We start from the raw sequence: 26,210 nt of genomic DNA, 5'->3' as shown, positions 1-26,210 counted from the left end.
ATAAAGTAACTAAAACTTCGTTTTAAAATATACTAGATACTCTGCACACCCGATGTATTTATACCATCTTTTTTATCATTATCGATGAACTAAAATGAAATTTGATAAATTATGGAGGGACTAAATTGATATTTGAATTGTTGAAATAAAAAATAATAATAAAAGTGTGTGTTGAAATGGAAAACAAAAACAAAAAAAGTAGTGTAATATTAGTGTCATATAAGGATAAAATTGAAAATTTGTGTGCTGAAATTGAAAAAAAAAACAAAAAAACAAATGTGTAATATTAGTATCATATAAGGTAAAATTAGAAGAAAAAATTGGTGTCCTCTCTATGTAGTTATTATCATGTCCTCACACTTAATAATATAGTATAGAAGTATAGATAGTATAGATATGTATTTGGGATAAAAAAAATTTATGATTATTAAATGGTAAATTAATGTTCATTGGAAAACTTTGTTGTACTGATAACTTTTAATACTCAACCAATTTTAATTTTAGAAAAATTAAATACACTAATTAAATATTGTATTTCTTTTTAGTAAGTAATTTGGGCAAGAAATTACTTAAAATAGCAAAATTTATTTTTGAATGATTTACCTCATGAGTGATACTGAACATTGCAATCATTTGTATTTTAAATTTATTTATACAGTTTTGGCTAATAATCACTATCATATATCAAAATTTTAGATTGCGTTAGTCTAAGGCAATGACATGATGCTTATCGTGTTTAGTGTATTGATGTCGGCCACCAACCTTAATACATATTTAATTCTTTAACTTTCGGGAAGTTATATATTATTATTTTTTAACATGTGATAAAAAATAGTTTTAAATCACATTCAATAAAATTAATGAGAAATAATTTTTTAAAAACTCAGTAATTTCGTCTAAATCTACATTCACAAACAATTTTGTGACATGACACGTGTTCGACACATTTGAATGATAACAATAATTGTTTCATCAATATCTTTATCCAAATGGGTGGTGATTTTATTTACAAAATCTCTTCATAATATACACAACAGCGTATTATTCTGAAAGAAAAATGAAACATGTGATCCTAAGTAAATTATGCATAAATCAGAAAAGTTATTTAATTCACATTTATTATGTATTCCAAAACAATGTCAATAAAATTTATAACGTGTCTTCTAATAAGATGCTTACTTTCTTTAGGATTGGTTTAATCACTTCCATTACGGGAAATTTTATACTATCATGTATCAATGAACTTTGTAATATAGAAGAAAATTGTCACATTAGTAATACGTAATAACTAAAATTTTGTACAAATAGATGAATAATATTTTTTATTTCTCGACTATGAAAGACAGATTTCAAACTTAATGTCTCGTTGTTCTCGTTGTTTCCATATGTAGGTAGTTCATAACAACGAACAAATCTAAATTTAAACGAACATTACATTTTGGAAGGATTCAACTCATATATGGTACTGAAAAGAGGAGGCCAGTTCAGAATTCAATTTTGGAGTAGATAAATTTAGTAAGATAAATAGAGTAAAATTGACTTCTAATATAATATGCAATATTGCATTATTTATAATTTAAAAATCAAATAAGACATCTCAAGGGACAAAAATTATACATTGTATGCTTTTGACAAAATTATACCATACATTAACATAACTCTTTCCAATTATGGAAATCTCGAATTGCATGCATTGAGTGTCAAATATTTCTGATTATTGAGGGTAATATACATGTTTATTGAGAGTAATTTAACGTCCATTTGAAACTCTTTTGAATATATCTCTTTTAATTTTTTTGTGCTCTTTTATTTGAATTTTTAAGAAGACAATTCAAGATATACAATATACATATAGTTTTAGAAGAAAATTACAACGCATTAAGTCTTTCAAATTAAGGTAATTTCGAAATAATATGTATTTGGGATAAAAAAATTTGATTATTAAATGGTAAATTAATATTCATTGGAAAACCTTGCTGTAGTGATAACTTTTAAACTCAACCAATTTATTTTTAGAAAAATTAAATAAACTAATAAAATATTGTATTTCTTTTTTAGCAAGTGATTTGGACATAAAATTACTTAAAATAGAAAAATTTATTTTTGAATGATTTATCTAATGAGTGATACTGAACATTGTAATCATTTGTATTTTAAATTTATTTATACAGTTTTTAATTAAATTGATTGATATAATCAATGAAAATTTTTTAATATAGTTTATGTTTTTAATAGAGTTTAGTTTTAATTTGAGAAAAAAATAAAAAAACATATATTACATAAATTACATTTGAATTAATATAAAAATTAATTGAATTCAAAATTGAATTAAATGAATTGATGTAATCAATGCAAATAATAATTGAAGTGATCATTTATTGCAATACATATGTGTCAATATTCATGTAAATCTTTCATTTTTTAGAAATGGTATTTTGGCGGAAAATTACTATTTTTGGCAAAAACTCTGCTTATATTTATATATATATATATATATATATATATATATATATATATGGCATAATACACTTCAATCTAAATATATATTCGTCTGTTTCTTATGCGACGACAGTCTTACACATAATATTCACTTCAATCGAAATATATATTACTAAATATATATATTAATATATGTATTGTGATAGTCTGTTCTGTTCATGTTGTATATTCATATTTACAACAAAAAAAATAATATTTTCTTATAAATGACTCATCACAAAATTGAATTGTCTCACAAAAGTTATTATAAATATATATTAGGGAGGTTCAAGTTTCAAAATTTATTGGGGTAGATGTTTTATGTGCTAAAAATAAATAAATACAAGTATCTATACCATATTTAAAAAATATTTTGGAGTTACTCTGGATATAAATGTTCGAAATATATTTATTTATAATATGATTATATTATTTTAATAAAATGTTAAAACGTGTGAGTGATTCTTGAACTGTTGAATAAAATAATTAGGCTTCGAGATCAGCTCGAATTCAATAATTTTGAATACAATTAAAATATTTTTCTAGCATGCGAAAAAAAACTTTCGAATTGGCTCGATTTCATTTATTCACATAAGATAATGAAAATGATGCAAATACTAAGATAATCGTATTAAATATTTCGGAAATTATTGAGAAGAATAAAAGAAAGAGATGGGGAAGGAGATGAAATGTTATAATTATTTATGACAAAATATCAGTTATGTATGTTTTTTAAATCAATTATAGTCACGTAACTATGTTTTTTTGATAAATTTTATTTTTTTGTCAAAATCATGCAACTAAATGGCTGATATCTTTGTTACAATTTATCATTACGTCGTTAAACACACAAGTATATCTCAAGTGATTTTTTTAATCACGAACTTACAAAATTAAATAATAAAAATGGTCATTTAATTACATTATTTTGGAGATAATGATTAAAATTGAAAAAAAATTATTATTCTAAGATTATAATTGATTTAGCGAAACATGTATGACTAAAAATGTCAAATACCAATAATCTATGCATGATTAAAATTGATATTTTGTAATTATCTATTGTTGATTACTTTTTGAATAACATTGTATTATTTATTAATTTAAAGATTCAAGAATTATTCACGTTTAATTTTCATAGCAATGATTAACGATTGTTGAACTATTCTGTAAAATGTTTATGTAATGTAAGTTCTAGTGGCTTAGCCCGCCTAATCCACAACTCAAAGTAGGACTAAATTATGTTGAAAAATTGGCGAGCGGGTCTATTTTGATAGTTGGCAAAAACTTGTGTGATACGGTCTCATGTGTCATATTTTGTGAGACAGATCTCTTATTTGGGTCGTCCATGAAAAACTATTATTTTTTATGCTAATAGTATTACTTTTTATTATGAATATCGGTAGGATTGACCCGTCTCACAGCTACATATTCGTGAGACCGTCTCACAAATGACTTACTTTTGATAGTTATACTTTAATGTCTCTAATTTTTTTAAGAATTAATAATGGTATGCACAAAAACTTTTTTTTAGATTCTTCACCAGTATTTAACACTGTGCAATGAACGAAATAATATTATTAAAAATTAATTATTATAAAAAATAATAGAAATTTAAATTGTACTGAAAATAATATGATTATAAAAATAAAAATGAAAACTATTTTTTCGCTAATTTTGAAAAACTTTCTTAAATACAATGTATGTCGATTAATTATGTTAGCATAAGACAATGTCATGGTTTTTATCATGTTTAATGTATTAATGTCAACCACCAACGTAAATACATATTTAATTAATTAACTCTTTAATTTCCGAGAAACTATATATATTATTATTTTTTAACATGTGATAAATAAATATTTTTAAATCAAATTCAATAAAACTAACGAGAAATAAATTTTAAAAAATTCAATAACTTCTTCTAAATCTTCATTCACAAATAGTTTTGTGACATGATACGTGTTCGAAACATTTGAAGAATAACAACAATTGCTTCGTTAATATCTTTATCCAAATAGGTTAAGATTTTATCCACAAAATCTATTCATAATGTATACAACATCATATTATTCCTAAAAAAAATGAAATATGTGATTATAAGTAAATCATATATAACCAGAAAAGTTATTTTATTAACATTTACTATGTGTATCACAAAACAATGCCAATGAGTTTTATAAGGTGCCCTCTAATAAGTTGTGTACTTCCTTTAGAATTAGTTTAATATTTTTTATTACGGGACATTTTATACTACCTTGTATCCATGAACTTGCAATATATAACAAAATTATCACATTAGCAATATGCGTAATAATTAAAATTTCGTGCAAATAAGATAATAATATTTATTACTTATAGATCATGAAAGACATATTTCAAACTTAATGTTTCATTATTCTCATTGTTTTCATATGTAGGTAGTTCATAATAGCGAACAAATCTAAGTCTAAACGTCATTGAAACTTGGAAGGATTCAACTTACAAATTATGCTAAAAAGAGAAGTTATTTCAGAATTCAGTTTTGGTGTACATAAAATTAGTAAGATAAATAGAATAAAATTGGTTTCTAATATAATATGCAACAATGCATTATTTATAATATAATTTCAAATAAAGCGACCCAAGAGAAAAAATTATACAGCAGGTGCTTTCGACAGAATTATACCATGCATTATTGAGGATAATAGAATGTCTATTGATGGTAATTTAATGTATATTTGAAACTTTTTTGAATATCTCTCTTTTAATTTTCTTGGGCTATCTTATTTGACTTTTAAGAAGACAGTCCAAAAGATACAATATACATATGATTTTGGAAAAAAACTACCATGCATTAATTTTTTAAAATTAAGAAAATCTTGCAATAACATACATTTGAGGTAAGACATTTATGATTACTAAATGAAAATTTAATGTTAATTGAAAAACCTTATTTAAATTATAACTTTTAATACTCAACCAAGTTTTTTCAAAGAAAAAGTAAATAAACAAATTAAATATTGTATTTTTTTCAGTAAGTAATTTGGGCGGTAATTTTTTTATTTTGGCAAAAACTTTGCTTATATATATATATATATATATATATATATATATATATATTGGATTACATAAATTTAATAAGATAAATAGAATAAAATCGGTTTCCAATATAATATTCAACGGTGCATTATTTATAATTTAGATTAAAATAAGGCAGTCCAAGAGAAAAAAATTATATAGCAGGTGCTTTGAAAGAATTATACCATGCATTAACTCTTTCAAATTATGAAAATCTCGAATTGCATGTATTGCGTGTCAAATATTTCTGATTATTGAATGTAATAGACATGTCTATTGAGGTAATTTAATATATATTTGAAACTTTTTAAAATATATCTCTTTTAATTTTCTTGAGGTATCTTATTTTACTTTAAAGAAGACATTCCAAAATATACAAAATATATATAGTTTTGGAAGAAAATTATTATGCATTAACTTTTTTCAAATTAAGATAATCTCGATATAGCATGCATTTGAGGTCGAATATTTATGATTACTAAATTGTAATTTAATATCCATTGGAAAATTTTCTTTAAATTATAACTTTTAATACTCAACCAAGTTTTTTAAAGAAAAGTTAAAAAAATTAATTAAATATTATATTTCCTTTTTAAGTAAGTAATTTGGGCGAAAACTTTTTCTTGACAAAAACAACTTTTTTTTTTGACAAAAACTTTGCTTATACATATATATAGATTTCTTATCAAATCGAACATTTTAACTTCATCTCTGATTAATTAATAGTATGAATTTTGTGAGCAGTCGTGACACACTCGATGTTTGTGTATACAAAATAAATATCACACATACAATTTTAAAATATACATCTCTATAGTTCGTGGGCTATAGGTTGAATGGGCTTGGGCGATGTATTGGGCCACTCAGATCAATCTGGGCCGTATGGTATATTCGTCATCCTTCTTATCGTGACAACTCGCGGTCGCGCGTACTACATATGATTTCCAGCCGTTGCGTCTGAAGAATATCTTCTTGTTATCCTCTTGCTCCTCTCATTGCACACAAACACCAAGTATAACCTTAAACTTTTGTTTCGATTGTCCCATTTTGTGTTGAGAACTTAAATAATATGTCAAATTAAGGAGAAGGGACATGATGTGCACAGTATATTTTTCTGAATCCGCCATTGAAGCTATTTATTTAATTAACCAGACCCGCAAGTTCAATTCGCTGCACCCGTTTAAGGGGCAGAACCCCAGTATTGTATTAGCTCCGAGAAGAAAGAATCAGATTGGAATTACGTCAAGAAGCTCTTTAACTGATGGGGGTGGGATTGTTCTGGATAAAGAGTTTGAATTCAAGCCATCCTTTGATGAGTATTTGAAGGCATTGGAATCTGTCAAGACGGACAGAGACAATGGTTCTAATATTAGTAGTCCGACGAAAAAGAAGAGCATCAAGAAAACAGTTCAAGATGAAAAGGGTGACGACGCACGGGATAATGGTCACGAGGATTCCAGAAAGGGTGCTTCTCATAAGAAAAATGTCTTTGTTCAAGAAGATTCAAGAAAGGGTGCTTCTCATAAAAATGTATTTGTTCAAGAAGATTCAAGGAAGGGTCTGAAAAAGTCGCCGGAACTCATCAAGAGGACGCTGAATGTGAGTGTCAAGAATCTTGGTGCTAAAAAAAGTGGCAACGGTGAGAGTAAGATGTTGGACTTGGAAAGAGCTGCATTTAAGTCACTGGAGAATGTAGATGATTTCATGGACAGGCCAAGAATCTCAAAATTAGACATGGATGAGAGAATTCGAAAGCTCTCTAAGAGGTGAGTAGATCGCTTGTATTGTGTGATTATGTGATAAATTATATAATTAATCGTTATGAAGTTCATGTTGATTTCTTCATGTTCTTTTAGTTATTGGGAATTCTGAAACAGTGTTTAATTCCAAGTGGGACAGTTAATAGAAAAGCAATGTTGTGATAATTGACCGTATATGTGTGTGCCAGAGTAAGGATCTTTCGTGTAATTGCCACAAGAAGGTGACTGATATGATGCTTGTTAATTCCTCGGTGGTTTTTTTTAAGTTGTTTTTTGGCAGATACGAATTTTTATAACTACGGACTTCAGCCCTTCGTCCAATTTGCTCCCCTCGTTTGACATGCACACTTACCCCTTCTAGTGTTAACTGGAGCACTAATTTAAAGACCCCCATGTCGAATCTGTAATTGTGAGTGTTAATGTTTTATTACCAAGTCTTAATTTTGACTGGAAGAAAGTCCTTTCGGGTAAAACATACGCCTTATTTCCAGCATCTGTTGTGACTGCACCAATTTCTATGGCTCAAATTTTTTCTACCGCACAATGAAGTATTGTTCTTCATTCCTACAGTCTGAATGGTGCAGACATTGACATGCCTGAGTGGAAATTCTCTCAAATGATGCGAAGTGCTCTGATAAGATTTTCGGACTACTCCATCCGGAGGATTGTCCAGATTTTGGGTGAGTTGGGAAACTGGAGACGAGTTCTTCAACTCATTGAATGGATTCAATCACGTGAGCGCTTCAAATCTCACAACATACGGTACTTATCCGCTACTTCGTTTCCTACCCTGTTCTGAAATTTATCTGAAAATTAGTAATTAATTGGTTGAGAATACATTCAATTATGAACTTGTCAACAAGATGTGGTGTGATACTCCTACTCGTAGTTAGTTACTTGATTTTGAGTCTGCTTGCTTTAAGATCTGTCTGATGCATCCAATTTATTGGTGCACTATTCTAAGGTTTTTTTCTTTAAAAAAAAAACTATTCTAAGGTTTCTTTGTTTTCTTTTGTCATCCATTATATTCAAATCTAGCTCGAAAAAAACTTACCAATTTCTTTTTTTAAATTAACAAATATTTTGCAACATGAATTCTTTTGCATAAATAAAAGTTGTATGAGCATATGATCTGGAAACGTTTATCTGCATCTAGAAGGTTCCTATTTTAGATGCTCAGAAGTCATATCTAGGATGCTATGTTCTTCAACGAGATGGTGCAATAATTCTGAGGGCTGAAGTCATAATAAATTTATTAAATCCATTGATTCTCCTGGAAATTATTTTTTTTATGAATTACGTTTACCTGATTTTTTTTTCGGGCTGTGCGGGTAGCCGTTGTCAATCCATGAGTTGTATAACATACGATTGCCTTAAGAAATTTGTCACAAAGATGACTATATATGTCTTTTTATAAAATCAGGTTTTTATTTTGCTCGACTTGGAAATTGCATCCTAGTTAAATGTTGTCGATCCTTTTTCCTTCATTTGATGGAATTGCTGCATAACTTACAGCTGTAGGTGGATCCTCTTTCTCAATTGAGGAACTGTTTTATTGCATCCGATCAAACACATTGCGGTTATATATTCCTTCTTCAGTCATCATTTGATTTTTCTAGTATACCCATAATTCCAGGCATATCTATACTGCTGCACTTGATGCCCTTGGAAAAGCAAGGAGGCCAGTGGAAGCACTAAATCTCTTTCACGTTATGCAGGTAGTACTTTGTAGTTTGTATTATGTATATTCACGCACAAGTACCAGATAGAGAGGATATAGGACGTGGAATGATTCTTCTTTTATCTGATAGGGGCAAACGGCCTCTTACCCTGACATCGTGGCATATCGGTGCATTGCTGTCACTCTTGGACAAGCGGGGCATATGAAGGAACTATTTGATGTTATTGATTCGATGCGATCTCCTCCACAAAAGAAGTTTAAAACTGGATATCTTGAGAAGTGGGATCCACGATTAGAACCTGATATTGTTGTCTACAATTCTGTAAGTATGTTGATGTTCTAGTTAATGTACTATTTTTTTTGGTTTGTGGAGAATCATTGTCGCCTACTAAGGAACCTTTGTTTAGTTTGGTGATTGATATGTAACTTACAGCGTCGGTGTTTCGATGTGTAAGGATGGGTTGTTTTCTGGTGAGACTTTGAGAAAGCAGTAACCTTGCTACTCATTTTGATCAAAAGCTATTTGTTTTGGGACATAATAGCTGCACGTCTCAATGTGCAAGGATGGGCTTGTTTTCTGGTGAGACTTTGAGAAAGCAGTAATCTTGCTACTCATTTTGATTAAAAGCTATTTGTATTGGGACATAATAGCTGCACGTCCAGTTTGGGTTTCAGCTCTTGGGTAACATACATCAGACCGTTCTGATGCAAATGAAAAAGCCTCTTGACTGTATTACGTCATACCATGTGCTACTTTCCAGTTTCCTTTTCTATGCAGGCAGTTTGATGATTATAAATATGTTGCAAAAAGGGCATTTTTGAACTTCCCCTTCTTTTAAAACATAATCTTTAATAATGCTGCTATCATTTAGTTTAGGTTTTATTTCTTGAGGATTCATGAATGCATTTGTTGCAGGTGCTTAATGCTTGTGTACGGCGTAAGAAATGGGAAGGGGCCTTCTGGGTCCTACAGCAAATAAGCGAACAAAGCCAACAACCTTCAATGACAACATATGGACTAGTTATGGAGGTAATGCTCGTTTCTGTAGCCCTTATAGCCTTAGTCTGAAGTGTGGAAACTGTGGATGGTGATGGTTAAATAAAAGTAGTCCTGCTTCTATAATTTTTCCAAGCAATTCAGTGTTGATTATTGTTGGTTTTGTTGTTGGCTTCTGATTAAATTACTTATTTTCACATCCATTTTTAGTCTTATCGGTTAGTTTCTCACCACGTGTGATAGGATAAACTTTCACCTTGACATGTATTGTTTCTGACATTCTGGACAATACCATGTGAATATTAGAATATGAGTGGAGTCTTGTTAGGGTGGTTGATCTCTTTTTGCTTTTTCTCATATTTGTACTAAAGAGGTTCAAGATAACATGTTCTATAGCTGTACTTGTTCCAAGCTTCAAGAGCAAAATATCTAGCTTCTGTAAATAGTCCCATGTTGAGCCCCAAGGCTTGCGGTTTTCAGCCTGGTTTTTCTATTTATGATAGAAACTACTTGGAGGTTGCAAAAACGTATTTTTTTGTGCTTATATAGCTCAATTCTCTTTCTAGCCAAAAATTTGTTGCTTTCTCTTCCTTGTCTATAGCAGAAAATTGGTCTGTATTTCTGCAGGTAATGTTGGCCTGTGAGAAGTATAACTTGGTCCATGATTTTTTCAAGAAAGTACAAAAGGCATACGTACCAAATGCTTTGATATATAAAGGTAAATTGTTGAATTGTATATTTATCCTAATGCATAGGAGACTATTACATGTCAAATTTCTTTTTGTTGTCTGTAGTTCTTGTGAATGCTTTATGGAGGGAAGGTAGAACTGAGGAGGCCATAATGGCTGTTGAAGAGATGGAGAGACGAGGAATAGTTGGTAATGCTAGTTTGTACTATGACCTTGCTCGCTGCCTCTGTAGCGTGGGAAGGTGCAACGAAGCGTTAAAGCTAGTATGTATTTTCAAATGTGTAACACATTTGTTGTTGTTTTTCTTTCTTTCTATTTTTGCATAAAGTTTCATTAACATCTTTTGCATACCATGTTGAAATTCTTACTGTGCTTTCTCCGTGGTGATGGTTTGTATTCATTGCCTATTCGTTGGTAGTTTGTAGCATGTCTGAGATTATTTGAGGCACTATTTGTTTGAAGCAATATAACATTAAGAGTTTGAAAATGAGAAAAGAAAAAAATGGGGAAACAATACAACATGATCCTTTTCTACATAGTTCTGTTTATAATATCTCTAGTTCCATTTGGTAACTCTAATTCAAACTTTGAATCAGAATACTAGACAGCAGGAGTGCGCATCAGAAATTAGAAGCGGATATATTTATTGTTCTGACTTATGGAAGTTGCACACAAATTTGCATGGTTTCTGTTTGATGGAATACAATTGCAGATTCTTGCTTGGGGAAATTGAATCTTACATCTTTTCTCATTTCCTCGCTGTTTTTCCTCACAGATTGACAAGATATGCAAAGTTGCAAATAAACCACTTGTGGTAACTTACACTGGTTTAATTCAAGCGTGTCTGGACTCTGGAGACGTTCAAAATGGTGCATATGTCTTTGATCGGATGCAGAAGTTTTGTATGCCGAATTTGATAACATGTAACATAATGATTAAAGCTTTTCTGGACCATGGAATGTTTGAAGAAGCCAAACAATTGTTTCTGAGCTTATTGGAGAATGGAAACTTTATCAAGCATGAAGGAGATTATAAAGTTAGAGTCATACCAGATATCTATTCATTCAACACAATGTTGGAAGCATGCTATGCGAAACACAAATGGGATGATCTTGAGTTTGTATATGAGCAGATGCTGAAATATGGTCACCACTTCAATGCAAAACGTCATCTTCGCCTAATCTTGGATGCCCGTCGTGCTGGAAAGGTAAAGTTTTAAAAATTCACAATTTTAAACAAAGTATCATACACAAATTAAACATGCTATATATGTTAGATTTTCGCTAACTTCAGAATATGATTTTCTTTTGTGTGGTAAGTTTTGTTCTTCCCAAGTATCCTAGTGTTTTGGTACTGTGGAATTCACATAGTGCAACCATATTTCTCATTCCTCTTTACCAGTTTGGTATTATTCTTCCCAAACTCATTTTCATGTGAAATGTTTGTGTTTAACGCTGGTCAAGGAGGCCACGCACAGTAGTTTGATGGTTTTTGCAGGGTCTTGACATATTCTACTTGATTCTTCAAAGCCTCACTGTATAGTCACTGTCTAACCCATAGGCGAGGTTGTAGATGAGACTTAAATTTCTGCACATCCGATTTTGCTTTTCAGGACAAGCTACTGGAAATGACTTGGAAGCACTTGAATATAACTCAACGGGTTCTCCCCCCTTTGCTCATCTTAGAACTGTTTTGCACAAGACTGGAACAGCGTGACCATGGTTCTGCTCTCAACTGTATTACTAACTATTGTGTTGAGTCACGTCTGTTTTCTAGAAAGTCATGGTCAAAATTTTTCACGGAAAATGGGCACCGGTTTGAGAGGTCCACTCTCATGAAGTTGGTGCAAGAGATGAACATCGTCATAGCTAATAACGAAAACCTTGTACTCGAACAGCTAATGAAATCTTGTGAAGTCTTCTTGAGGACCCAAGGAGCAACAACAGAACTCGGGGAACTAGAAGTGGCTAGCAGGTCTCATAGTGAAACTGCTTTTTAGTGTTTTGAAATCATGTGTAAATTATACAAGAAGATGCTTGAAACTGAGGTAATCTGCTTTCGATGCCGTCAGAGAATTGTCGTCCTTATTTGTTTTGGATATTCAATGAGGGGTTTTCAATACATGGGGAGTCCTACTTAAAAAAAAACCATACTAATCCTTTTTTTGAATCTCTCCCCTCTCTGAGAAGGCTGACGAGATTTTTGTCACTGACGCTTTCGGAAACATTTTCCTAGCTACGATGCATTGACTCTGGGATACAAGAATAAAAACCTTGTACAAAGATGAAAGGTATTGATACCATATTAAGATTTTCGTCCGGATGTATTTAACGAGTTGAAACCAGTAGAAAACTTGACTCAACCACCCTTCAGGTTCGGTGTTTTCACAACATGACCAAGACTAACATTAAAACACCCTGTTTATTCTATTTATTTAATAGTCTTTAATATCAATTTTTGTTGCAGTGTCGCATGTGGCAAGTTTTATTCAGTGCATAATATTTTGGACGCTGAAGCTTCTGACGTAAGCGAGCCTATAGATAATTTCTTTTGCTTTCAATTCTTAATTGCACATCAGCACATATGCGCTGTGTTTGAATTGAAAGACGTCATTACATATTTTACTACCCTTTGCTTTTGTGTTATAATTCTGAACACAATCTCAAACGCCATCTTGACATCAGTGTCGTTGCGCGATATGGAGCAAGTTTGAAAGACTTGTCCAGAAAAGAACCCAATAGAGGAGAACGGAAAACAAAACAGGACACTCAGAATAATTTCAAGGGTGTGGGGGCTGTAGCGACGCTATACACTGATTAATCAACTACAACATTTTAAGCCCCTCCACAATGTATCAGCGTTTTACTGACACAATTTTGGCATATAGAAAAATCGGACCAAAAGAAAAGGATTAACAATAGCAAATTCCGTGAAGGCAAGTATGTTTCTAGAATATTTATGCATAACATAATTCTCATATGGTCGGACCTTGACAAACAAGCATGCTGGTCTACTCTTCAAGTAAAATTTTGAACTGCTCTATCGAACTTCTCTTCCGCCGTTGATGCACATTTGACAAGCATGTGGTCTGGGTGTGACAATTTCAACTGGCTGCAAAATATCATGTAGGTATCACATATCCGTTGCAATTGTCTTCCATAAAATAAGTAGAAGCTCTACGAAGTACAAATCAAATAGCATATAACAAGTACAAATCGTACTTCAAATAGCGGGAGGATGGCTTCCCGTTGTGAAGACTGCAGACAACGAGATTGGCAAGAGTCTCTGGGTCCTTCGCATCCTGTGTAACAACCATCAGGCAATGTCTTACGGACAAAAGAATGGTAATTCTTCCGTACAGCATTCAGCACACGATAAAACTCTCAAGTCAAAAATCATACAAGATATGAGGCGTAATTCATATGCCGCGCGGATCAATTTTTTGAAGGGAGTCGAATGCCATGTAGTCAATTCACTACATACTTTACGATTCATGGCCATAGACTTCCATGTTTGTAAATAAAGCACCAAACATATCAATGATCCAACACACTGAGAAAATCTTTCGTCAAACATCACACTATAGATAATGCTGTCGGGGATTTCAAGGAAGCAAAAGGCCAGAATGTTATACATACAATGTTTAGGGCCTCGAGCAGAAGTTTATCAGCTTCAGCAAATTCACCCTTGTGCAAGCAGCATAGTGCCTTCCCATTAAGAATCAAGCTAGTCATTTGATACTTTTCTGCGAAGTCCTGGAATATCAGATATGCTTCCTGTATCTTTGAACCACCCTTGTACAAAGAAAAACAGATAGGTCAATAGAACTTTAATTCCTGATTAAACAGAATGTATTGCAAGAAAAAATATACCACAGCCAAGTTTAGCCATGCATTTGCAAGTTGAGTTAGGGTATGATCCTCATCTGTTTGTTGCATGATTTTCAGTTGTTTCTCAGCATAATCTGATCTATACATTTTGAGAAAAATTTGGACATTTAAAGCATGCCTGCAAAATAGATAAAGGTGTCAGCCTTGAGTGTTCAAATAAAATACACAAACATATATTATGCAAGAAAAGTTGCATTTAATGCAGTATTTACAGCATGGAACTCATAGTGAACACCTTATGCAGTTATGCTTTGCCACAATGCAAAACACAAACATATGCAGCAAAAAATGGCAGACGTTCGTTCATAATCACACATGTTACACATTTAACAAGCACGCTGACTCTTAAAGAGATGTTAAGGAAAAAGTACCCGCCCTCCATTAGGCGAACAAAAGGCAGGTGCAAAACAATACTAACTGTATGGATAATAGTAAAGTCGGGGCTACATCAATATATTGCACGCAGCATCACCATGTTCCCGGAAATGACAGCTATGAACAAGACTTGACATATAATGCATGAGGGAATTTGAACGTAGAAATAGAACACAGCACTAACATGTTTCAAAAAATCGTGAGTATTAGCAACACTTAGCATATAAATATAGAATGGATACAAAATATATAGCAAAGCCATCATCAAATCCAGAAACAACTCACAGCTCCATGGTTTCCTCGGTTCCCCCAACATTTGTGTGCTTCAAGGCTTCATTATAATCCTGCTCGTGCATGAATATAATTCCAGCAATAAGCCTTAGCATAGGGTTGTTTCCAATGGCTGGATCTCCTAACCACTCGCGAAGACTAGTAATTGCCATTTCCTACACATCATAGATTTGGCTCATTGATTAATCAAGACCAACATCTTGCACCGATGATTACTACCTGCTCCATCACTTTTCCTTTGACTTGTCACGAGTATTGTTTCAAAATTCAAGTATTTTCTAGTTTTCCAATGATCACTTATGTTTTTGTGATGGTCATAATTTACTCTAGGTAGCCATCTCGAATAAAATTTAGTAAAATAGAACAATAATGCTCAACTTTATGAAAAAATTCGTCTACCTTCTTTTCATCGTAATCCTACTCCGCATCGATTCTCTCACTCTGAGAACACTAAAGAAATTACTTCCTGGACAAAAAGCCCCTACGCTAATTGTGCATGAATTATTGTATGCAATTATAACCGAACAAGATTAGTAGATCACGTCAACAAAAACTAGTATAACCAAGGTTTACATCCAGCATTCCCACTCAAGATTCAAAGTCGAAAAATCAGATCAGTTACATGGATTTTGTTTTTTTAAGAAATCACCTTGTTCTCCGGGCTCGAGAGGTATAAAGCCAGCAATTTCACGGCCTGAAGTGGCGTCGCTGCTGACGAATCGACCTCATTTATCACAAGCTACATCACCAAACAGAAACGGCAAACATAATCAATCGAGAAACTTCTCAAGGCGCACTTAAAGCAAAAAATTGGAATCTCAATATACAACAATCCAAAATTTAATAATAACAAAAAGAGTCCACATACTGAAGGTAATTTGATTGTACCTGGTAACTGCCGAGGGCAATGTAAGAACGGTAAACAAGGCAGTCTCTCTCAACGATGTCCCCTGGGGAAAGATTGGGGATTTCGCTGCTGTTGATCGCCGCCTGGTACGCTCCCAAGTAAAAGTTGTTCCTCAACCCAAACAACGGGTCCGGTCCTCCAGCAGCCGCAGCCATTTCCGATCTTCTAAGCTTTTCTGTTCTTTTACAATCAACGGATCGAAGAGTTCAGATCTCGAACCCAAACCTCTGGAGAAATAGTAGAGCTGAAAAATGATGCAACCACCCACTCTTCCCGCACTTTATTATGTCATATCGCACTTTGAGGAACTCGGCCCATATATTATGGAATTAGGCCAGATGTAATCCTGGGCCCCTTCGTTTTTTAGGTCCAATTTTCAGCCCAACCCAAAAAAGTCCCTCCGCGTCCCCATTGTTTAATCATCTTTCTCTTGCTGTTTGAAGAAACCGAGTGTTCCTTATTTTTATTTATACTATTTTATTAATTTCGAGACACTTAAAATAATTAAAATATTTTAATAATTATATATATTAATAAAATGTTAAAATTTTAATTTAAGTTATACGTAGTTTAGCGGTTAGAGTCATTGCTTCTTGGGGTTTATGTTATATGTTCAATTCTCATTGAAGTCATTTTTTATTATTTTATTTTTCAATTTATTTTTAAATTTATATATCAAAATTACAGTATAGTCCTTCACTATTTCTTATAATTATATTTTGATCCTCATTTAAATATAAATAAAATGATTTATAAAAAAATATTATACAAGCATGCAACGATTACGTCGGTGCACTAGTATGTTTTAAGCTAAGTAGGCTTTTCTTGTTTTAAAATTTTCACTAGAATAATCACGCATCTTTTGGTTCCGGACAATGAAAGATGTACAATATATGGACGATAAATTTATATACATTGGGAGGCCTACGCCCCATAGAAACTGTCTACCGGAGTGTCCCTTGGCCCGTAGGTCCTGACACAAGGTTAGAATTCTAGCTCTTCCAGAGTGGTATCTCACTGATGGCTCGGGCCCCCCGGAAGGAGGCCTTCTTCGCCTTTCCAATTTCGCGTCTTAACTTAAATGAAATGAGGGGACTTTATTCTTCCAATGTATCATTTCTGGGTCCAATGGAATATCATAATAATCTATACTCTATTAATTCATATAATATGATGCGTAATCGATTAATATTTTAGTATTCATGTTAAACACTGCCTAAAATTATTTTATGGGACCAATTGTATGTAAAAAATGACAATATTAGCAATGTTGTTTGTAGCTCTGCCTTTGTCCCTAACCTTTTGTCCCGTCCCTTTTAAAAAAACAAACATCCAACTCTCGTTTGTCCATAACCTTTTGAAGTTTACTTGTCTGCTTTTTATAGGTGCAGAATATCAATCAATTACATCCAAGAATATTTTAAAAAGCAAAAGAGCCACCGGTACCAAAGAGATGTAGGTGGTTGATTTAATTAGTTTTAATTATATATCTTACGTAAAACAATTACAAAAATAACACAAAAACTCCGTGAGCTCAATTTATAAGACAAATCTCCGACCCACTTAAATTAAAGAAAAATATTAATTTTCATAATAAATATAATCGAGTTGACTCATTTTACCCACTTAAAGAATAATGTGGTAGCTTTGCCAAGGAAAATGATTTCAAAAGCAGAACAAAAAGCGGTGCTCATTGCTCTATAAGAAAATTGACCAGCCCAACATTAATTTAAGGGCATCCAACGGCTATTATCCAAACATTTTATCTAATTGTTGATTTATTTGATATTTGATCATAATTAACTTGAAATCATTGCTGAGAGGAGCTATGGAACATGAAATCATTCTTACCCGAATATTCTCCAAATCATGTCATTATTATATTTCCCTTTTTCAAAATAATTTCCCAGCATAAGTTATATGATCAATTTATGTCATAATTAACCCTAAACTATGAGTAAAAAAATAAATGAGTTTCTATAGTTTTATGATGAATTTATATACTTCGATGCATATTTATTCAATATCATCGCTACCATTCGAAAGAGTCGAATATCGAGTTTTTTTTTAAATAAATATTTCCTATAATTTCTTGTCCAAATTCTATCGCACGACATACAAGATTTCAAAGAGTGTTCCGTGCATTGTAATTCCATTCTCGGTTTATAAGACCGAAAAATGTCAATACAAAATGACTAAATATTTAGAATATAAAAGTTAAAGAAAACACTTGGATAAATAGTTACTGACAGAAAATGAAAACAATTAAAATATAGATAGGTGATAAATTAATAATAAGTAAGCGAGTAGATATGTCTCTCGTGAGACGATTTCATGGATATTTATTCATGAGATGAATCAACTCTACTCATATTTATAATAAAATAACAATTTTTTTAATTGATAATCAAAAGTGTGTTGCGGTAACAAAAGAAATGGAACGTTGGGAAGGATGGCCCACCACCCACCCCTACTATTTTTTAAATCTAAATCATGTTAATATAATAAAGACAAAGAAAAGCCAAAAAGAATTACTGGGTCCGGCCCAACTTGGTGGCATGCACATTCTCTTTCTTTTTTTCTTTGTTCCAATTGATCATAAGTGGAATGAAAACAAAAAGTAAATTTTATTTTATATAATTTTTTAAAAATAATTTTCATTTTCAAATTATTTTTTTTATTAAGTTATCATAGTCTGTGATTATATATTTATAATCGCATCCAATGAGTGAATGACACATCATCGGTGTTAAGTGCAGGATATCAAAACTATATATATATATACGAATTTGTTACCCTGCACACCAGGTGTGCAGGGTATCATGAGCACCGCCTACGTGGCGGTGCATGTGCAGGATATCATTGCTATATATATATATATATATATAAACTAATTACAAAATTTTAAAAATACAAAATTATAGGTGCAGATCGATTTAAGATAGATAAATTTAAAAAATTGTCAGATTATAATCATATCGTGTAAAAAATACACAACATCAAATGCTGTGTTTTCAACACAAAAGAGGATGAGTGCTGCTAAGAGGACACGGGCTTGTTTTTATTTCATTTACACCGACAATGCATTACACCAACACAAAGAGTCAAAACGAATAATAATGACCAAAATAACGTTCCCAATTCTCTCCACCTTGCTTCATTCAACACGCCCGTTATAAACAAAACCTTCCTGTGCTCACCGCCCAAGAAAGTTGCAGAATCGGTTCTTTTTTCTTTTTTCCAACTTACACACATATGTACCAATGAATGGGACATGTGCTTCTTGGTCCATGATTTGCAGAAGTACTGGTACTATATTGTGAAAAGGAGAACAAGAAACTTTCTTAATGGTGATAAGACTTGTGATGAAATTATTTGCTTGTAAACAAGTAACATGAGTTATGGGGAGAAGTCAATGGGGTTTTGGAGCTTCTTTCTACAGCTGGTGTAGTAGTTAGTTCAAAGGGTTTATTGCTTTGCGACTGTCCTGTTCTCTACTGTGCTGCAATTAGTTTGTTTTGCTGGGTACCTGAAAAGAAGCAGAAGATTGTGGTCCATTTCATATGGGGTGGTTGTAATCATTGAAGCAAATCTTGTATACTTCCTCAGAAGAAATAATAGTTCGTTTCCTCTAGCCTCAGACGGAAGGTTGTGCTGAAACCGGAGTTATGGTGGACATGGATGGTTGAACTTCGTGAAGAAAAGCCTGTGCCTACTGGTGAAAAGACCCCTTTTTTTTTTCTATTTTCCGGTAATTCTTGAAAAATGCTTGTTTCCACTAAAATGGGGCGTGTTTTCGGAAGTGGAGTGATGTTGGTAATGTTCTGTTTGGTGATCTTTGTAAGCTGCGATTATGGTCAAAACAGTGGAGATGCAATCCCTGCTGTGTATATTGTTACTCTGAAACATGCCCCCACCTCTCATTACCGGAGTGAGCTTAGAGTGAATCAGGGTCCGCATATTAAAAGCAATGGATCTCATAGAATGAATAGATTGGATAAACCAAGGTTCGTTTCTTTCTTTTTTCAATCATCTGGACTGTACTAGGAATTGAATTATTTGGGTTTTAAAGATAATGACAAGTGTGTGCAGTTAATTTCTTGTTTGGAACTTTTTTCTGCCTGTACAAGTCTTTCATTTGTTTTTATTCCTTGCTCTCAGTTTCTAGAAACTTACCGTATTATGATCACATTAGGATATCACTACTGTATCCCATTTTTTGAATTTATTTTCTGATTAATTTTGAAAGTTGAGACCAATGATGTATTTTTTGTTTCTTGTTTATTCTCGAGAAGATAATGGAATGTAAGCTTTGCGTTTAGTTACTATTCTTTTTGTGGACGTTGAAGGTCTATGCAATATTTTAGAATCTTGTAACTGATTACGGTATTCAGACCTTCTTTATTGGATAAAACTCTGTATAGGGGGAGAGGGGATTATTGAGAAGATTGATAGTTCCGTTTGTTTAATGATCATATACATTTGTCGCATCTCTGTGTCTTGCCAAATTGACATGTTAATATTATACTGACATCAGCATTGCGACGAGAATAAAATGGCACAATGGATCATACACAGCTGGGCTACACGATTCTCTATTGGAAAGAACATTAAGGGGTGAAAAGTATCTAAAAGTTTACTCCTACCACTATCTAATAAATGGATTTGCTGTGCTTGTCACTCCACATCAGGTTAGTTTCAGTGACTTTGTATTTTCATTGCCTATATTGTCCAATATTTTCAGAAGTGTATATTGTTTTCTGATACTTTGACAATCATTTTTCCCTTTTTATTTTCTTGATTCTTTACATTCTCAAACCGGTTTTGAAGGCTGACAGAATTTCAAGGAGAAGAGAAGTGTTGAATGTGGTTATGGATTTTTCTGTTAGAACTGCTACCACTCATACGCCACAGTTTCTTGGTCTTCCTCAAGGAGCATGGGCTCAAGAAGGTGGTTTTGAAACAGCAGGGGAAGGAATTGTGATTGGATTCATTGACACTGGAATCGATCCCACACACCCCAGCTTCTCCAATGATACACCTACGAAGCCATATCCGATTCCCAAGCATTTTTCTGGAATCTGTGAAGTCACACAGGACTTCCCATCTGGATCCTGCAACAGGAAACTGATTGGTGCTCGTCATTTTGCAGCATCCGCCATTACCAGAGGGATATTTAATGCCACTCAGGACTATGCATCACCCTATGATGGTGATGGCCATGGGACGTAAGTGTTACCGACTTAATAAGAAACTGGCATTATGATTTGAGGTAATATTTTAGCACATAATAGGGCAATTTCTCCCAGGCACACGGCTGCAATTGCATCAGGAAATCATGGGATTCCTGTTGTGGTAGCTGGGCATCACTTTGGAAATGCCAGTGGCATGGCTCCTCATTCACAGTAAGGATTCTCCATCAAACTTTTACCCGTTTTGCATCATGAGAATTATCAATGTTCTTTATTGAGTCATATGCAAATTAAACAGACTAATTGATTTGCCATAATGTTCCGTTGTCAAGTTTCTCGTTTATGGAGAAGCAGCTTTAACAAACTATTATAAATTTCTCATCCAACCTGCTTACACTTGATTTCCCAGCCCTTTACATTCTGCTTTATTTATTAATTTTGTAGCATTGCTGTTTATAAGGCATTATACAAAAGGTTTGGAGGCTTTGCCGCAGATGTGGTTGCTGCCATAGATCAGGTACCCCTTAAACGTAATTTCAATAAAGAATATTCTTGAGGCACTTATTGGATATGATATGATGTCAGACTGTGAGTATCCCCGAGTGATTTTTTTTTAATGAAAAATAGTAATAGCTAGCATTCTGGAATACGAAGCCGACTTTTTTCTGGCACATATTGAGTAAGATGTGAGTATCCTAGTTTAAATAAATTAAATGAAAATAATAATAGCTGGCATTCTGGAATACGAAGCCTGGGTTTCTTATTTGTTGTTTCGTTTTCTCTCCCGCTTTGATATTGTATTTCATTCGCCACTATGTACCTCCAGGTACATAACCACTTGCTGACAAGTTGATACTTCATCATTATGTCTCTGTTTGTAGGCTGCACAAGATGGAGTGGATATAATAAGCTTGTCAATAACTCCGAACAGGCGGCCCCCTGGCATTGCCACTTTCTTTAATCCTATAGATATGGCATTATTGTCAGCTATCAAGGTTGGTATCTTTGTAGTACAAGCAGCAGGGAATACCGGACCCTCACCCAAGAGCATATCATCCTTTAGTCCATGGATCTTCACTGTTGGCGCTGCAGCCCATGATAGGGTATACAGTAACTCTATAGTCCTGGGCAACAATATCACAATTCCTGGAGTTGGACTGGCTCGTAAGTCAGAACTCTTCAGTTATTGATAGACTCTTATGCTTATGATCGATCATATTTAAACATTTCTGCAACATAGCTATATATTAAAGTCGTTTTTACCTACACCAATGTTAAATAAGATTCTTGATATTTAGTTTGAAAGCATTTAATAGCAAGTAAACATGATCGACTTAACTTTTGCGCTGAGGTTGTCAAATACATAGCTAATGGCATACAGTCTTTACCCTCCTTAGATATTCCTATGTACATGCATATGTTTTTTTATAGCACATAGCACAAAATTACATTTGCCCCCCTGAAATCTTGAAATTCTATAGTTTTTTAATATGACTACCTTTTATTCATTATTTGGATCCACCACAGACATGACTTTATGACACTTGAATTGATTTGTCCAGCTGGAACCGATAATATGTATACATTGGTTTCTGCTATCCATGCATTGAAAGACTCGACAGCTGCGAAGGATATGTACGCTGGTGAATGCCAAGATGCCAGCAATTTTAACCATGACTCCGTTCAAGGGAATCTCTTGATATGTGGCTACTCAATTCGCTTTGTACTTGGGCTTGCCACCGTCAAACGAGCTTTAGAAACCGCAAAAAACCTCAGTGCAGTTGGTGTTGTGTTCTACATGGATCCATATGTGATTGGCTTCCAGCTCAATCCAATTCCAATGAGAATTCCTGGCATAATAATTCCATCACCAGATGACTTCAAAGTGAGTGCTCATCTTTCCATGCATTTCATGCTAATATGATATGAGCCCATGAAATTGAAATGTATAAATCCTTCTTATTCATGAAAAAAATGGCCTGAAATGGTGACTAAAAATATATTATGTGCCAGGCCTTTCTTCAGTACTATAACTCTTCTTTGGAAAGAGATGTAGCTTCGAACAAAATTGTTAAATTCGGGGGCATGGCTCGGATCTCTGGTGGAATAAAAGCTAATTTTAGCCATTCTGCTCCAAAGATTATGTTTTATTCTGCTAGGGGGCCAGATCCAGAAGACAATTTCCTCGAGAATGCTGACATTCTGAAACCAAACATTGTTGCACCTGGAAATTCCATATGGGCTGCTTGGAGTTCAGGTGGCACAGATTCTGTTGAATTTCAAGGTATTTTTCTGTTTCAAAAGATAACTTCTGTCAAACAACAATTAAACAGGAATTGACGATCAAACATTTTAGGTGAAAGCTTTGCTATGATGTCTGGAACAAGCATGGCAGCTCCTCACGTTGCAGGACTTGCGGCAATAATCAAGCAACAGTTTCCCTTTTTCAGTCCTGCAGCCATTGGATCCGCGCTTTCAACTACTGCTTCTCTTTACGACAGAAATGGGGGTCCTATAATGGCGCAGCGAGTCTATACTAATCCAGATTCGAATCAATCTCCTGCCACTCCTTTTGATATGGGGAGTGGATTTGTAAATCCTACTGCTGCTCTGAATCCAGGTCTTATTTTGGACACAAGTAAGTCACTCCCCTTATATCCTGAATATGGCCTAGCCCAAAACCAGTGGTTATGGTTACATGGTCCCTACATATTATCATTGGGTTGTTGTATAGTTTACATATTTGAGTTACATCATTATCATCTAGGCATCTTACTATGCTTTTTGGTATCCTAATATACATTCGATTCTATAATTGATCTCACTGTTCAAGATAGCTGTTCAATTTTCATGAACTTCGAGCTGCTGTATTATGACGGATGAAAATTATTAGACAGCAACAATTACCCCTTTTCTTTGTGTGGCAAGATGATTGCAAGGTGGTATCTTGGCTACCAAACTATTGAAAATATTGGAATCGCATAGTTACCTTTCTACTATAGCCTAAAATATGGAATTCCTACTGTCCCGAATTGTTTATCAATAAAAATGTGATTATTTATATGTTGTATGGTTTAAAAGATTAAGTTACGGAAAAAACTCATTTCTTAAACTTAAATTATTGTATTATGGATATATGCAAAGTTTAGCCTGCTTTACTGCGTTATAAACACAAGAAATATTATATTTAGGTTTAGATAAGATGGCATGAGGAGTCTATGTTGTGCAAGTCTTTGTACCATCTTCATCTCTGATGAATTGCTCTTTTTATTGAAGGTGTTTCCTCCATAAGTTTTATTAATGAATTTTAGATTAAAAAAGAAAATCTTACTGGCTACATTTTGCAGGTTATGATGACTATATTTCGTTCCTCTGTGGGATAAATGGATCATCTCCACTTATCCTAAACTACACAGGCGAAAGCTGTGGGGTGTCTACAACTACCGCCGCTAATCTAAACTTGCCTTCCATCACGGTATCGAAGCTGAACCAATCTACCACCATGCAACGAACCGTGACCAACATTGACAGGAACGAGACGTACAGAGTTGGTTGGACCGCTCCTTTTGGAGTTTCAGTTAAGGTGATACCCTCGTATTTTGCCATCTCAAGCGGGGAGAAACAGGTTTTAACTGTAGTGCTTAACGCGACTATAAGCAGTTCGATTGTGAGTTATGGGAGAATCAGATTCTTTGGGAGCAAGGGTCATGTGGTGAAAATCCCTGTCTCAGTTATTGTTAAAATTTCATTCAATACAACTGGTGGATGATTCAGCACTCTGATTGAATAATTACATCGTAGGCTTCGCTAACTTGTCTGATTTTTTCATTGTTTGCCTTGTAAATGTTCTTGAAAATGTAGTGGTTAGTTAACTTGGTGCTTGATGAAAGACTTGAGCCTTTGTTGTCCTTTTTTCCCCATTTACTGATACAATTGTTGGACAAAAAATATTGGCAAAAACCTGTGTGAGACGGTCTCATGGGTCGTATTTTGTGAGACGAATCTCTTATTTGAGCCATCCATGAAAAATATTACTTTTTATGCTAAAATTATTACTTTTTATTGTGAATATCGGTAGGGTTAACCCATCTCACAGATAAAGATTAGTGAAACCGTATCACAAGAGACCTATTAGAAAATATTTAGTCTCAAAATTTATGTTACACTCGTTGAAAAAACTCTCGTATATAAATCAGAGTGATGCTACATGTATATCAATACTTGTTATCAAATCTTACACAAAAAAAAAAAAAAAAAAATCAATACTAAAATTCAATTTGTAAAAATCACATCGTATATTTAATACAAAATTTGACGATATAATTGATATAAATATCGATATATTGGGTGTATCTTTAAGATTAACCTATTAATTACATCCAATGAATTATATCAATTACACTGAAATAATGCATGTAGAATGTTGACACTAAAATTGACTAGGTTGACAACTTTTTCTCATTCTGGTCGCTAGATGAACAACTAACCTACATTAAATTATTTTTAAATTTATTTCAAATTCACATTATTTTTCACAAGTAATTTACACTAATACTTATTCCAACAAATATTGATATGAATAAGATACGTCATACTTTATCAAACACTTTTTTCCAAAAAAAAATATATATAAATAATTTAATGTATTAATATAAAATTTACATCTCCAATCACGCTAGGTGACGTGGAACGAAATGATTGATTTGAAAGTAGATATTTGATTTAAAAAATGACACAACTCATCTTCGATGTTTTTTAATCCATTATAATTATCGTTACATTTACATAAAAGTAACAAATGAATGGATTTAAAATCTACCTAGTAAATTGATTCAAGCAATCAAATATATTTAAAATCATTAAATTTTCGGTCAACAATATATTAATAAC

The 26,210-nt window shown here is 33.1% G+C and overlaps 3 protein-coding genes across 3 annotated transcripts; 2 read left to right on the top strand and 1 right to left on the bottom strand.

Moving 5' to 3' along the window:
* Positions 1-6,469: 6,469 nt before the first annotated feature.
* On the top strand, positions 6,470-13,098 carry LOC142534829 (pentatricopeptide repeat-containing protein At1g30610, chloroplastic). Its single transcript, XM_075641557.1, has 9 exons — positions 6,470-7,304; positions 7,869-8,060; positions 8,935-9,016; positions 9,110-9,301; positions 9,896-10,009; positions 10,604-10,694; positions 10,771-10,928; positions 11,441-11,872; positions 12,278-13,098. The coding sequence occupies exons 1-9, from the start codon at positions 6,631-6,633 to the stop codon at positions 12,662-12,664; spliced, it is 2,322 nt and encodes a 773-aa protein (XP_075497672.1). The 5' UTR covers positions 6,470-6,630; the 3' UTR covers positions 12,665-13,098.
* Positions 13,099-13,410: 312 nt separating this feature from the next.
* LOC142534839 (coatomer subunit epsilon-1-like) lies at positions 13,411-16,411 on the bottom strand. The gene is made up of 7 exons (XM_075641563.1): positions 16,110-16,411; positions 15,871-15,960; positions 15,216-15,376; positions 14,538-14,673; positions 14,304-14,459; positions 13,887-13,966; positions 13,411-13,776 (listed from the first exon to the last, which is right to left on the bottom strand). Exons 1-7 carry the CDS (start codon positions 16,281-16,283, stop codon positions 13,683-13,685), a joined length of 891 nt encoding a protein of 296 aa, XP_075497678.1. The 5' UTR covers positions 16,284-16,411; the 3' UTR covers positions 13,411-13,682.
* A 2,791-nt stretch (positions 16,412-19,202) lies between these two features.
* On the top strand, positions 19,203-25,270 carry LOC142534818 (subtilisin-like protease SBT2.3). The gene is made up of 10 exons (XM_075641549.1): positions 19,203-20,135; positions 20,666-20,819; positions 20,959-21,356; positions 21,438-21,533; positions 21,765-21,837; positions 22,202-22,484; positions 22,883-23,205; positions 23,334-23,604; positions 23,677-23,958; positions 24,668-25,270. Exons 1-10 carry the CDS (start codon positions 19,894-19,896, stop codon positions 25,087-25,089), a joined length of 2,544 nt encoding a protein of 847 aa, XP_075497664.1. The 5' UTR covers positions 19,203-19,893; the 3' UTR covers positions 25,090-25,270.
* Positions 25,271-26,210: the final 940 nt, after the last annotated feature.

Source organism: Primulina tabacum, chromosome 2 (genome assembly GCF_025594145.1).
Source record: "Primulina tabacum isolate GXHZ01 chromosome 2, ASM2559414v2, whole genome shotgun sequence".
Classification (NCBI taxonomy): Eukaryota; Viridiplantae; Streptophyta; class Magnoliopsida; order Lamiales; family Gesneriaceae; genus Primulina; species Primulina tabacum.
The sequence above is the reverse complement of the archived record's forward strand: the minus strand, read 5'-3'. Positions and strand labels throughout refer to the sequence as shown.